The sequence below is a fragment of the Ceratotherium simum genome, chromosome 16, assembly GCF_057802395.1.
Source record: "Ceratotherium simum simum isolate JZ-2026a chromosome 16, ASM5780239v1, whole genome shotgun sequence".
NCBI classification, from domain to species: Eukaryota; Metazoa; Chordata; class Mammalia; order Perissodactyla; family Rhinocerotidae; genus Ceratotherium; species Ceratotherium simum.
Window position 1 is genome coordinate 7,252,395 of NC_141915.1, and position 14,951 is coordinate 7,267,345.

The 14,951-nt window shown below is 45.1% G+C and overlaps 1 protein-coding gene across 1 annotated transcript in view; it reads right to left on the bottom strand.

Moving 5' to 3' along the window:
* The window catches only part of DNAH9 (dynein axonemal heavy chain 9), a 309,121-nt gene that overhangs the window by 187,484 nt on the left and 106,686 nt on the right, over positions 1-14,951 (bottom strand). The window contains exons 29-31 of the mRNA XM_004433052.3: positions 6,483-6,640; positions 3,836-3,974; positions 1,254-1,541 (exon numbers count right to left, since the gene is read on the bottom strand). Of these exons, the coding sequence (XP_004433109.2) occupies positions 1,254-1,541; positions 3,836-3,974; positions 6,483-6,640 (585 nt within the window). The remainder of the gene's footprint in view (positions 1-1,253; positions 1,542-3,835; positions 3,975-6,482; positions 6,641-14,951) is intronic.

The following is a 14,951-nucleotide window of genomic DNA, read 5'->3' on the forward strand; positions in this document are numbered from 1 at the left end:
AGCGCGCGCACTTAACCACTAAGCCATGGGGCCGGCCCCCTGTGCTTCCCTTTTCAAGAGGTGGGTCATGGATATATTCACTTCTAGTAAGGAGCATTTTAATCACAACTAAAGATCTTATCTAGATGGAGCCTTCTTCATTAATCCAATGTTTTAACACAAGGGGAAATGTCTTCACTTGCCCTGAGCCTCCCCAGAAAACAGCACAAACCACCACGATTCCTACGGCCATGAAACTAGTTACACTTGCCCAAGTTTCAGTTTTTTTTCTTCAGGTCTGTATTTATTTCTAAATCTGTTCATTTTCTATGGCTGATGTAACAAATTACTGCAAACTTAATGGGTTCAAATAACATAAATTTATTATCTTACAGTTTTGGTGGTAAAAAGTCCAAAATGGGTCTGACTGGGCTAAAATCAAGGTGTTGACAAGGCTGGTTCCTTCTGAAAGCTCTAGGGGAGAATCTGTTTTCTTGCCTTTTCCAGCCTCTAGAGGCTGCCCACATTCCCTGGCTCATGGCCCCTTCCTCCATCTTTAAAGCCAGCAATGGCTGGTTGAGTCTTTCTCCCATGGTGTTGCTCTGACACTGACTCTCTCACTCCCTGACTCACTGACGCCTTCCTCTTTCACTCATAAAGACCATTGAGATTACACTGGGCCACCTGCATAACCCAAGATCATCTCTCCATCTGAGGGTCAGCTGATTAGCAACCTTAATTCCATCTGCAACCTTAATCTCCTCTTGCCAAGTAATATAACATATTCACAGGTTCCGGGGATTAGGATGTGGACATCTTTGGAAGGAGGCATTATTCTGCCTACCACCCTAAGGTTTTTTCTTTAATTGTAAGAAAGCTCGCCCCTGATCACTGTGAAACATTTATAAGCTCAGAAAAATGGATATGAATTAACACAGCTTCCATGTTATACCACTATCATTCCTCTATAATTGTGTCTGAAGTAATTCACAGGAAAGGAACAAATGCTGTACCACAGCAGACTGTGTCTTATTCTTCCTGTTAGATCGTGAGCTGCCTGATGATAGGGGCTCCATCTGTCTCTAGTATCCCCACCCCAAATTCCACATTGTACGTGCCCCAATAAAGAGCCACTGAAATGAACTGAGTTATTACAAAGTAGATAAATATCTGTACATCTAAAGCAATCCTTTGGATTAAGGATGAAGTATAACCTTTCATCCAAGCAAAGAATTAAGAGACAAAGAAATCTTGGGAGAGAAAACCCTGTGTACCTTGAGCACAAAGTTGTCCTCAGCCTGGAGCTTCAGATCCACTACCGCCTTCCTAACCAAAGCTTCGAAGTTGAGGTCTCTCCTCCGAGGGACATCCAGGGCGGGAAAGAGGTCCCCGATCAGACCCATGAACACTGGCATATCATCCGTCACGATCTTAGGGATGTTGAAGTCCCGCAAGGAGCGCATTAGGACTTGGTCCTCGGGCCGGTCGGGGTCCCCTCGTTTCAGGGATCCTGCCACCACCAGCACAGACTTGATGGCCCGCAGTCCCCAGTCATAGTGATCCTGCGGGAAGGCAGTGTGAGTGAGACCAGAGTCGCCGGGATGCAGAACACCATACTAGCGTGAGCTAGCGTCTGGAAAATTACAGGCATCTCATCAGGGTTAGGTTACTTCTGAGGCCAAGTCAGAGGCATAGGAAAGGATTAGTGACATAGAAGATCATGAGCATGGAATCCTAGTTCTTGGTCTGGCATTCGCTACTTTTCTAGCTGTGATGACAACAAAGCAGACACAGAACATGTGGGGGCTGGGGGTCAGGGAGATTAAACAGAACCATGTCCAGACCTATCTGGCTACTTCTTGTACATTCAGAGGATGGACAAGTTATCCAGGAGGGAGCGATGTTAGCTCTTGGAGATGATTGAGGTTGAGCTTACATGTTCCACCTTGGAGTTCTTCAAACTCTCCAAGAAAAGTAGTTCCAAAAAAAATAATTCCTTATAAATGCTGCTAAAGGCAGAACTCACTGGTCACAAATTCTAACAGTAGATTCCATGGGAGAGTGGACCATACTGCTGATACCAGGTCTCAGAGCAGCATGGTGGGGGAAGTGGTGGAGTGTGCAGTTCAGAGCATAGAGTCTGAACTCAGAGTCTGAACTCAGAGTCTGAACCTAGGTTCAAGTCCCAGCTCTGCTACTTGCTTCATAGCGGACTCTTACTTAATTAGAGCTGTGATACATGCTACAAAGGGCAATTTGGTGTGCAATGAAGACAATGGACATGGCAGCTATACCTGAAATTGACTGTCTTCCCTCCCCTGAGCCTCTGGACATCCTATTCCTTCTGGCCTTGACTGCATTTCTTTCTCGTCTGTGCTTGTCTGAATTCTCCTCCCTCAGGTTTTCTTTAATATGGTTTCTTCAGGGAGTCTGATCCTTAGCCTAGGTACAGCCACTGTGTCCTTTGTCTTCATTGCATGTTGAACTCAAAGACGATAAGTGTAGGTACAGCATAACACAATTTGAAGAGAACTGTGAACTGAAGTTGTGGGAAGAGGCAGGAAACAGAGCCCCACACAATCTTTTGCAGAGAGTGTTAAGGATATTGGTCTTTATCCTAAGACCAGCGAGGAACATTTTTAAATGGCCACTCTAGCTGGTGGCTAAAGAATGGATTAGAAGAACTAGAGTAGAGGTGGAGAAACTAGTTAGCAAGGCAGTTCCAATAGTTTAAGCAAGAGATATGGGTGCTTGGAAAGCACCATACCACCATAAAGTGGTAGCAGTGAGTACGGAAAGAATATGAGATGTGTTTGAGAAATATCCAGAGAGTAGAATGAACAACAGTCCGTTCATGATTAGATGGAGGGCTGAGGAAGACGAAAGTGTCAAGGATAACTCCCAGGATTCCAGACTCAGCAAGTCAATATATGATGGTTCTGCATATTGAAGCAAGGAATGCAGGAGAAGTGGGCTTGGGGTGGGGGCTGGCAGGAAGATCAGCTTTAGAAGCTGAGCTGAAGGTGCTTTTTAGACACTCAGGGAGAGCAGTGTTACAGAGCATTGAATATACAGGTTTAGAGTTCCAAAGAGAGGTCTGGGATAAAGTCGTGAAAGTGAGTCTCTGGCCTGGAAGTCAATGGTGGCAGAGAACCTAGAGAGAGGATGCGGTGAGAACAGGGTCTGGGGAGTATGAAGAAAACAGGAGAGGGTTTTTTATCCATCTTTCACATATTTCACAGAGCTGAGACAGCCTGCGTTGTGGCCGCAAAGATGATCCAAGCAAGAGAACCCCAAAGGGAAGAGAAACTCATTGGGAACAGCCCAGGGTAGCTGGATTGGCTGTCCTTGCCCCCAAGAAATTCTCCATCCAAGGCATGCACTTTGGAGATTCTTGGTCACATTGTAAGGTGCTATTCCTGTGAGGGGACCTGCCCCAGGCAGAAGCCACATTTAAGGACAAGCAGCAGTGAGAAGCATGGGGCTCCTTAATGCCTGACTCTCTTTCCAACCCTCTCCCCATCTCATGTACCTTCAGGTAAAGACCATTCCCTCTAAGAGTTCTTGTTGGTTATGGCAGTGTTTCTAATAGGACACCAGTGATCTATGAGATGTTGCTAAATATTCTATTAAAAAACAGAGTTCTGTGGTCAAATAATTTTTTTTAAAGGTTAGGCTAAAAAATAGAACACAAATCTTCATTGTAGAAGTGCTCAGAGCTTTTAATACGTTTGTGGGCACAGTGACTCTCTGTAAGAAGGCTCTAACATATTTCCCTAATACATTGGCCCCAGAACCCATCCAGAGCTGGGGCAATCACACGTGACTGGTCGTCCAGTCTAACTAGAGAGTGTACCTGTTTGGAGAGAAGCTCTTTGCACAGCTGGTAAAGGGTGATGAACTTTCTGGCTAATAATCGGGCTTCGATGAATCCTTCCGCCACCAGCATGATTTCACAGATCAACTCAAAGTCTGGAACAACCATTGCACAAGGCCTGTGTACAGGGAGACAGAGGGCTGAGACAATTTTCCCAGCCACACAGTCGAAGGGGAGCTTGCAAGACAAGAGACACTGGTTGAGGTCACGGACAGAGGCATCTGTGAGTGTAAAAACTCAGACCTTAGCAATTATTTCATCTAAGGCTTTCATTTAAAGATCAGTTAACTAAAGATAAAGGAAGTGAACTCTCCTGCCCAAGGTGATAAATGGTGTTAGCAGATACGGGCAGAGTTGGGGCTACAACTCAAGTCTTGTAGCTTGAGTCTCGTTCACCAGATTAGTAGAGCAAGCCATCTAGAACAGATTAGCGGCTAAGGGTGAGGAATTGAGTCTCTCTTGGTGTCTACAAGAAACAGAGAATCTCTCTATTCCTTATCTTTGAGACTTGTGTCCCTTCCAAGCCTAGACATTCAAGGCTTTTTCCATACTTACTTGCACACAAATGTAAATATCTAATGCTGAGGCCTAAAGTAGGTACCTATTAATCCCACCTTGTCACAAAATGGCATGTACAAGAATATGGAAGGGGATTTATGTCTATATGTAAGAACTTACTGTGATTTTTTCCTCCGGTTCTAGAAACATTTGATTTTAAAATTACTTTTTAAAATTAATTTATTAGGTATTTAGTAGGAGCCCAAGGTTCTTACATTTCTTTAATTGCATTTTCCCTACACTGATAAAACATTTTCAAAAACATTTCATTCAAGTACATTTTCCTTTAAATTATTTTACATTACATTCAAATTCAAAGGAGCAACCAAATACTTAGATTCTCATAATTATTTTGCAACCTGAAATAAGGTTAAAAATGCATCCCTACAATGGAATGCAATACGGCCATGAAAAATAATGCTGTAGAAGGAAAACTATTTAATGGCATGGGAAAACATTAATTAATGAAGGCAGGATACTAAACTTGATAGGGTCTGATATCAAGTTTGAAAAAGAAATACTCTGCCTACACAATATTGGAGGGAAGAATGCCAAGTGGTTATGCAGACTGTGTCTGGATGACAGGACTGGGATGGGGAGAAGCAGAGAGTCTGGAGTCAGACTGTCTGGGTTCAAACTCCAGTCCTGCCACTTACTAGTTGAGTTACTAGCTAACTCTAGTAACTAGGGTTACTACCCTAGGAAATTTGTTGAATCCATCTGTTTTCTCACTGTACAAGGTAGATTCTAATAGTATCCACCTCATAAGGTTTTTGTGAGAATTAAATGTAAAACTAGATATTTGTATTTATTGTTTTTTTACAAATATTTTTGTGTTTTTTTCCCCCCAAATTTTCTTCCATGGATATATGTTCCCTTTAAATTCAGGGGAAAAAATGTAAGGAATAATTCTTATCAGAGTGACAACCCACCGCCCTTATCATTTGTAACACAAGGATCATTTAATAAACACTTTGTGTAAACAAATAGAAAACAATACAGTATTCTGTGGCACCGGTTTACACAGCCTCTTGACACTCCAACAAACTGTTGGTTAAAGGGGGGACGGTCCTGAAGGAGGAGATACCTAACCACTCCCGTGATACAGGAACTTGCCACCCTGGAGCAGTTTAAAAGTGAGGGACGCAAGTAGACAGGGAGCTTTCTCCCTGCGGTCTCCTAGGCTTCCATGTCCCCAGACAGAGAGCACTGGGTCTCTCAGTCCAAAGACGACACAGACAGCTTTGTCATGGCGCCCACAGCCTACCTCCCTTAGGTAACAATTCAGCAGGTGGAAAATCAGAAGCCATGAAGCATCTTTCAGTTTTCTCTTTGTTGGGCTGACTTCTCTTTTCAAAGAAAAGAATGGAGACTCCAACCCCTGCTAGGAAATGCATTTGTGTTTTCTTATCAAAACGAAGAAGATTTGAAAGCATGGCAATATCCACCGGTGGCAAAGGCAAAATAAAAGAAGTGCCCTCACGCATCCCCACTAGGAATGTAATTCGGCACCACTCTTTTTAGAAAGCAATTTGGCAACGTGCATCAAGAGCCTTAAAAATGTTCCTCTCTGTTAACTCAGTGATTCCACTTCTGGGAAGCTAGCCAAAGAAAATAATCATGCATACAGAAAAAAAGACTTATGTACAAAGATGTGTATTACAGCATTATGCATACATTTATTTTAAATATTAGCAACAGTCCTAATATTTAACTACGGGGGACTAGTTAATTACATGGCAGACCATGCACTTGATAGAATAAAACACAGTCACAAAATGAGATTTGTTGAGAATATCTAACAAAAGAAGAAACTATTTATGATAGGATTATGAGAGACTATGAAATGAAAAAACAAAACAATATAAAACTGTGTGTAGACCACAAATATACACTACAAATGTATGACTTTACGCATATAAAGAAGAACAGAATACAATTAAGCAAAAGATAATTTTACTGGTGATGGTATAACAGGTGGCTTTTTAATATATATGTCATACATGTTCAGAAAAAATAAGAGAAACTTCTCTTTTGGACCCTCGAGTGGGACAGAGCTGATGCTCACCTGAACAGAGCCTTGAGGTTCTCAGGCAGCTCTGTGCGGCCGGCGTAGCCCGGGTTCATGGTGATGAAGATGCCCACAGAAGGATTCAGGCTGATCTCCTCCCCAAGGAAGTTGAACCGCTGCTTCTTATCTCGAATTGCATCTTGAATGCTTTTTACCTGGTGAACGAGTCAATGGAAGATGCCTCTGCTATGTTTCAGTGGCGGGGTGGTAGCCACAGCTGGGAACTCATGGTTACACACAACACAAACACTTTTCCTGCAGCCCCTTTCACTGAAGGATAGGCACAGTGACCGCACCTGGACCCTTTACTGCTGGGCACTGGGGGCACATGTAAAAGAAATATGGCTGCCCCGTATGCATATTTATAACACAGTGGCTAAGAGGTTGGGAGTAAACAGCAAACAGGTGTTTAACTCTCTCTGAATGTTGGTTCCTTCTGTAGCAACAGTTAAAATGTATTGGCACTGACCACGTACCGGACACTGTTCTGAGCACTTTTTATGTATTAACTCATTTGAGTCTCACCTCAACCCTCTAGGGGGGCACTTCAACGCCATTGTCCCCATTTCTCTCTGATGCAATGGAAGCACTGAGAGGTGGAGTAGTTTGCCCAAAGTTACACAGCTACTAAGTGGTGGCGTCTGGATGTGAATCCAGGCAAATGGATTCTAGAGCCTGGGCTCTTAGCGACTCCCTCCTGGGCTTGTTCTGAGGATTAAATGAAAGAAAGTCTGTAAAGAGCTTAGCATACAGAAAATGCTTAAAAATAGCCGCTAATATGGACACTGTTAATGTGACCATCATCATCGCAGTTGTGGTCCCTGTCTTGGTGTAACTCCTCATGGCCACTCCCCAGACTACATGTCTAGAACAGACTGTGTAAGCACAGGTGACCCCTTTAGGGATGCAGTGTCTTGTCCTCGGTGAGGAGTGGAAAGAGCCACACCGGCAAAGGTGGGCTGGGGCCAGAGGGGATAATAACCCCAGGGCTATTAGTGCCTTTCCAAAGAGATTAGGCTGTTTCCTACATCTGGTCTGGAGCCAGAGGGGATTTAAGCTGAAGCTTGACCTGGTCAGATCTACATTCTAAATCAGTATTATAGCAGTGGGAGGAGAGACAGAAATGAAATTCACCCATTTATTTTTACACCTGGTGCTTTGGAAAGGCATGCAAAAAAGACCAACAGCAGAAGGAGGGAAGACAAAAGGGGTGCACTTGTTCAGCCAGGACCCAGAATGTCTCTGAGTATTTCTAGCCTCTCAGGGTTCTTCAGGGAAAACCTGAAAGCTGGGGCCAGGGCAAGGTTTTGAATGAGCCCCAAGCACATCAGCTATGTTCTGGCTGTTTCGAACAGCTAAGCATTCTGTGGAGACTGGGCTGCAGGGATGTGTGTGTGTGTGTGTGTGTGTGTGTGTGTGTGTGTGTGTGTGTGTATGAGAGAGAGAGACAGAGAGAGAGAAAGAGAGATAGAGGGACAGAAAGAGAGACAGCTGGAGCATATATGAGAGAGAGAGACAGAGAGGATAGCTGGACAATAAACAAGAGAGAGACAGAGAAAGAGAGACAGCTGAAGCATAAACAAAAGAGAGAGAGAGAGAGAGAGAGCTGGAGTATTTATAAGAGAGACAGAGACAGAGACAGAGACAGAGACAGAGAGAAGGGAGGCAGCTGGACCATCTACTACTGGACAAGCCTCTCTCCAGTGCTGGGAAGGGCAGTGTTTGCCAGAACGCGTGACGGTTCTACAATTAGGATTCAGCTCCTTTCCCAAAGTGAAGCTCTAATGACGGAATGCATTTGAGCTTGCAGCAATTAGTTTGAGACTGAAACTTCTTTCCTACATGCAGAATACCAATGCCGTTCTGGCAGGCGGTCCCCAGCACCCAGTGCGCCCGTCAAACAGATCAAGCTCTGCTGGTTCCTGTGGTGCTCACAGAACAGCTCTGCCACAGAGCCCCTCACCACCCTCGTCACCCTGCAGGTTGTGTGTGTGGTAAAGGCTGGGGTTCTCCCCTTCGGCCCCAGTCTTCTCATCTATAAAACATATGAGCTCTCCCCTTGTACTGCAGTGGGGAGGGGAGTTTAATTACCATTTACAAATTTCTCAGTTACCTTTGGGTGAAGGCTAGGGTGAGAGCCCAGGACCCTTTCTGCTGTTCGTTCTGACTCAGCATTCCCTCCTGCAACATCAGGAATCAGAAACCTCACGCTCAGCGAGAATTTCTGATGTACTGTAGGACTGGCGTCATCTGTGCTTCTGCGTAAAATTCTATAGGGGGGCCGTTGAGGGAGAGTGTTCACAGCCTCGAGGATGCAGTTAGCATTGGAGCATCCGTGCTAACAGCAGGCTCTGGTAGCCTGGCTTGCACAGAACAGGGCCTGCCTGCCTGGCATTTCCTCATTGCCTTCACAGCAACAAAGGATCACGGAACAAGCCATTAGAATGTAACCGTGGTCAGCGTCCAGGAGGCCCTGATACAGTCCAGGCCCTGGCAAAGTCCAGATGCCCTTCAGGATGCCAGGGGGAGAAGCAGGTGGACTGGGGTTGTATGGACTAAACTGCAAGGTGCACACACAGGTAGGCACACACTGATACCTAAGGCTGCCACACCCCTCACTCGTGGGGGTCTGTTTCTCCACTAAGACTCACTGTTTTTGGGTTCTTGAAAGCCACAGGGAATAACAACAAAAAAATAACTGACATTTATTGAGCACTTGATAAGTCCCAGGCACTATTCTGAGTATTTTGCATGAATTATCACATTCAGTCCTCTCAACAGCTGTATGAAGGGGTGGATTTTATAGTAGAGGAAAGTGAGGCAGAAGGAAGTTAAGACACTGTACCACAGTTACGTAAGATGTCGACCTTAATGGAGGCTGCGGGAGGGATATGTGGGCACTCTCTATACTGTTTTTGCAAGTTTCCTATAAATCTAAAACTGGTTCAATATGAAAAGTTAAAAGAAAAAAGGAAACTTGCCAGATGTCTGCCAGTTGCTAAGTGGGGCAACCCGAGTTAAAAACCAGGCAACCTGGCGCCACAGCACTTACTTTTAGCCACTTCCCCAAACCGCCTGCCACCAAAGCAACGTGGTGCCAGCCACACGCAGCTCCTCGTCAAACATTTACATTCCCGGAGTAATTTGTTTCATTTTGAAAATAGTCATGTTTGTGATAATTTAGAGACATAAGTTTCCACTAAATAAGAAAAGGTGCTTTTGCTACCCATTAAGGAAGACAGACAAAAATGGAAAGCTATGTAGAAACCAGTGTTCTCAGCTGGGGTGATTTTGCACCTGCCCTCCCCAGGGGACATTTGGCAATGTCTAGAGACATTTTTGTTGTCACAACTAGGGAGGAGGTTGTGCTGCCATTTAGTGGGTAGAGGCCAGGGATGCTGCTAAACATCTCACAATATGCAAGATAGATCCTCGCAAAAAGGAATTATCAAGCCCAAGACATCCATAGTGCCAAAGTTGAGAAAACCATGATCTGGACCAAACATTTTACCAATAAGGAAATTGAGGCCAAGAAGATATAAGTGACTTGTCCACCATTCCACAGCTTGTGTCCCACCAAATTCCCACGCAAATTCTTAGCCTCACCTCAGATTGACCAAATCAGAAATTCTGGGGATGGGGCCAACAGGCGAGTTTTAACAAGCCCTCCGGGTGATTCTGATGCAGCCTCAAGTTCAAGAATCACTGCAATCCAGTCAATGCTTGGACTTCTACTCATACCTGCTCTGCCCAGGCGTCCCCATTCATAGCTGCAGACCGACCCCCTCCCTCTCTCAGATGAGCCTGAGTCCTCCACTCCCCTCTGCACACCTGCCGTGGAGAGGACTTGTCCCTGCAGCCCACTGACCTGGACCAGCCAGGCTCGATCTTGTGGGTCTCGATGCGAACCCAAGCTCCACAGTCCTCAGGCACGTTCTCCCTACTTCACCGTCTCCCTCTCGGCTCTGGTTTTCAAAGTTTGCCTAACGATGGAACCATGCGGGATGTTTATTTTTAAAAACACCCAATGCCCATATCCTGCCAATGAAATCAGAATCTTTGGGGGTGGAGACTTAGCATTTGTGCATTACTATTTTTCAGAATTCTAACTGGCAGCCAGGGTTGAGAATACTGTACTAGAGCAGCACGTCTCCAACTTGACGGTGTGTACAAATCACTGGGGATCCTGCGAAAATGCAGATTCTGTTGCAGAGGTCTGGGGTGGGTCTGAGAGTCTGCATTTCTGACAAGTTTCCAGGGGATGCTGATGCTGCTAGTCCACAGCTTGAGTAGCCTTTAGCTACTAGAGCTAGATGACACCACTTGAATGTCCACTCTCAGGACACCTTGTGGCCAATTAAGCATCCTTGCTGCTGGACCACACCGCCCTATACCAATTTCATGACCCACCACTGCCCCTCGATTTCTCTTTCCAGCCTCTGCAGCCTTTAATTGCACCTCTCTAGGGGAACTTACTTTCTGCTTTATATTGTAGATACATGTATAGGTTTTATTTCTCTATATTGCAGGTCAGCCCTGATTTCAAATGATCAGTCCTGTTATCTGCACAAGCCGTGTGCTTGTCTGACCATGGGGGTTTTACTGGACATCTGAAGAATGATATCTTTCCCTTCAAAGACTGGAAGTTGGTAATTATGGAAGATTCTGCCCCTATATCCTCCCAACCAAGATAGGGCCTTGCATCGAAGTATTAAAAATCATACTATCTCTCTGCAGGTGACATATTTTAAGGAGGTCATCAGCTGGCTCTGTGATAAATGAATCCTCTCAGCCTCTTTTCCACACCGCTCTACCTTGCCCCTTTCATTCCAGGGAGGTGGCCCATTCTATGGTCCCCTGTGGTCATTGTCTTTTCCAGCCTTTGCCCCCAAATACCATGTGTTTTTAAAATCCTGCCTGGCTCACTCCACGCTTCTCTCTGCAATGACAGATTGGTGTCTGCTGCCTTCAGGAAGTGCAACCCACTCATCACTTTTTGCAGTTTTCTATATTTCTATGTTTTTACCTTAGACCTTAAGCTCCTCTATAAAGGGTATTACATGGGAAGCTCCCTTGGCTCTGAGACCCTAGCATTTGTTCAGTGCCTTGAGTACTTGGAGCACTATTAGGGGGGCTCCCAAGTCTTCGCTAACTCATCTGCTGCTTCTAGCTATTTCCTGCCTCCGCCCAGCACACTGTCAGGGCTTATACCGTAGGGAAGGGGAGGAAGTGGCAGGGACACCTGGCTAGGGAGTGTGGAGGTGGACAAAGGGCTGGAGGTACAGGGTGGTGGAGTGTCTGCTGGTGGTTCATGTCCCCAGGCCCAGACAACCCAAGGCGTAGCAAGCTAACTGCAACAGTAATGGCAAAATATTTTTAAAAAGTAAGTAATACCTTATATGTTTTAAAAATAGCTGAGTAATTTCTCTTGGAATTGTCACACTTTTCCCTAACTGGATATGCAATTCTTCTTGACCAATCTGACAGAGACGAGAAAATATCCATCTGCAAGGACACTGAAGTGTACTCAATTTTGTAGAAGTTACTGGGAAGAAGAGCACAGACAGGCAAGGAAGGGAGAGGAGGACAGACAGAGAAGGGGAAGGGAGGGTAGGGGAGAAGAACTGTCACAGCTGGTGTGGCTTCTGAACCAATATGCCAGCCTGGATTACCATGTGAATAATTAAGTACAATTTTCTCCTTGGATGGGTATATGATTTTAAATGTTACCAGCTCAGATTTTGCCCAGGCTGCTGTCAGACCATCTTCTTGAGAATGTTTCCTATGGGTGTGTTCCTAGACTGGAGTGTGAAGGCATCAGGGGATTCCAGGTTGAATTTATTTAATTCTAGAAGTAAAAGGAAACTGATCTTGGAGAACCCATTACTGATCTCATGTTGGGCAATTTCAAATTAAGGCAAATTCACAGTGCCTATCTATTATGCATTGGGCACAATGGCTGTTGGGCACTGCCTCATCTGTTAAGACACTATTAAGTTTAGTAAGATAGCCGAGGCTGAGCTAAGAAGGAGTGAAGGGTATAAAGGAGACTGGTGAGATAAGGGTGTGGACACTCCTTCCCTGTCCTGTGTGTTCCAGCCTTCTACTTCTCTTCAACCCATTTCCTGCAATGTTGAGATAATAATGATAGTAATCATCATCACCACCACCATCACCATCACCACCAACTTCACCACCAACATTACCACCATCATCATGATCACCACCATCATCATTATCATCACCACCATCATCATCATGGTCACCACCATTGTCACCAGCACCATCATCATCATGGTCACCACCATCATCATCACCGCCAATATCACCACTATCATAACCATCATCATCATTATCATCACTATCATCATCAACACCATCATCATCATCACCACCACCATCATCAACACCACCATTATCAACACCACCACTACCATCATCATCATAACAGAGACTAAAATTTAATGAGTGCCTACTATCTGTAGGGCTTTGTTTTAAGTGCTTTACACATATTAACTCATTTATTATTTATTACCACTGCATCAAGTAGGTACTATTATTAACCCTCTTTACAAATGTGGAACTTGAGACATGGACTTGCCTAAGGTCAGTAAGTGGCTGAACCAGAACTGAACACTGGCAGTGTGGTTTCAGAGCCTACACACATAACCACTTCCCCGCCCCTCGCCTGGCTAACTCCACTCTGCAAGAAGCTGTTTCTTTTTGTTTTGGCTGAGGAAGATTTGCCTTGAGCTAACATCTGTGCCAGTCTTCCTCTATTTTGTATGTGGGTTGCCACCACAGCATGGCTGCTGTGTACGTCTGTGCCCAGGAACCAAACCTGGGCCGCCAAAGCGGAGTGTGCTGAACTTAACCACTAGGCCACAGGGCCAGCCCCAAGAACCTGTTTCTTTTAAAATCCCAACTGCATGTGGAACTCACTCATACAATCTCTGGAGCCCAAGACAGGCTCTATGCTGACTCTAGTCCAGCTCTCACTGCTTCCTGTTTGCTCTTCCCCTGGGATCCTTGGAGGAACACACTGAGACAGCCCTTTGGCAACCCCTCAGCACTAAGGGCTGCATCGGGACACCATAGGTCTAACTATTCATGATGAATGGTCCTGGATTTGAGTGTAGTCACAGCAGTGCAACCTGGCTGGTGAGAACAAGAAACGCCCTCTGAAATCTGTGGCAAGTGGCCAGAAGAGAGGGTGCAGAAAATTATAAAAGCAAAGATGAGAGAGGTGGACATAAAGGTGGGTTGAAATAAGAAAGGATAGTGGGCAAGGGAATAAAAAGATGGAGGAAGTCATCAGCCACTAGATACCTGCAGTAGAAGACGTAAGGAGAAAAACTCCAGGTACACAGTATAATTATGGGTTATCAATCAAAAACCAACGCTTCTCTCCTGATTTTCAGAACCATTCTAGGCCTCCAGTTAGTACTCTGAGAAAGGTTTACTTTACTTGTTTTACTCCACATCTTACACCTGAAAATGGATTATACCCAAATTTCAAACAGACCTTACAGGGGCATCATTCCTGGTTCCAAGTTGTGAAGTGACCGTGCAGAGGTGAATGCAGCCAGCTAATGTGTTTTCTTTGTCCAGCCCAGGTTTTTTTTTTTTTTAATTGAATGAATTGACAACTTTTAGAAATCTAGAGATTTTTTAATAAAAAGCTGGACTTTCAGCTTCTCTTTAAAATTTAAAAGATGTGGCGACACTGACCTCACAATCTTGCAAGGCAGAGGTGTGTTGATATATGTTTAACAACCAGTTCTCCAGGAAAGCAAAAATGCCCCTAATTTGTAGAATTTGCCAGTTTTTCAGTGAAAACACTCCCACAATAGCCAATTTCAGCCACCAATGTGACAACACTGAAGTGTGCACAGTCAGGTCTTGTGAACAAAGCTAGTCAAGGGTTTTCAGTCCAAGAGAATGTGCAGGCTACCTATTTAACTTCCTCTACTAACTCCTACTGAATCAAATAAACATAAGGAAAGGGAAAACCAGTCATCACTACCAGGAACAAGAGAAGAGCCCCACATTTTTGCAATTTTTGGGAGCTTCACCAAGAAATAGTCCGGGCAATAGTTGGTGAGTGGGAGCACCAACGTGCTGTCAAATGCAAGAGATGGACAGCCTGACCACTTTAGGGAAAGGGGGAAGTTAAGGGCCCTTGCAGAGCTCCCAACCACCTATGGCTCCCAATCGCAGCTGGAGATGAGTGTGGGTCATGGAACTAGCTGATGGTGTGGGTTCCACCACTGTTCAGCCTTGTGGTGGCTTCAGCACCTGCCCACAGCTCCAAGTCCAGCCTACTTCTGACAGGGCCAGATGCCTGGATGAGAGAGGTGACAGCATATGGGGGTTACATGTCTGGAGGCTGGTTCCTGCCAGGGCAGACAGGCCAGTTGGAGGGGGAGGATGCTGCCCCAGCTGGCTTTCCTCTGCCATGGAAAA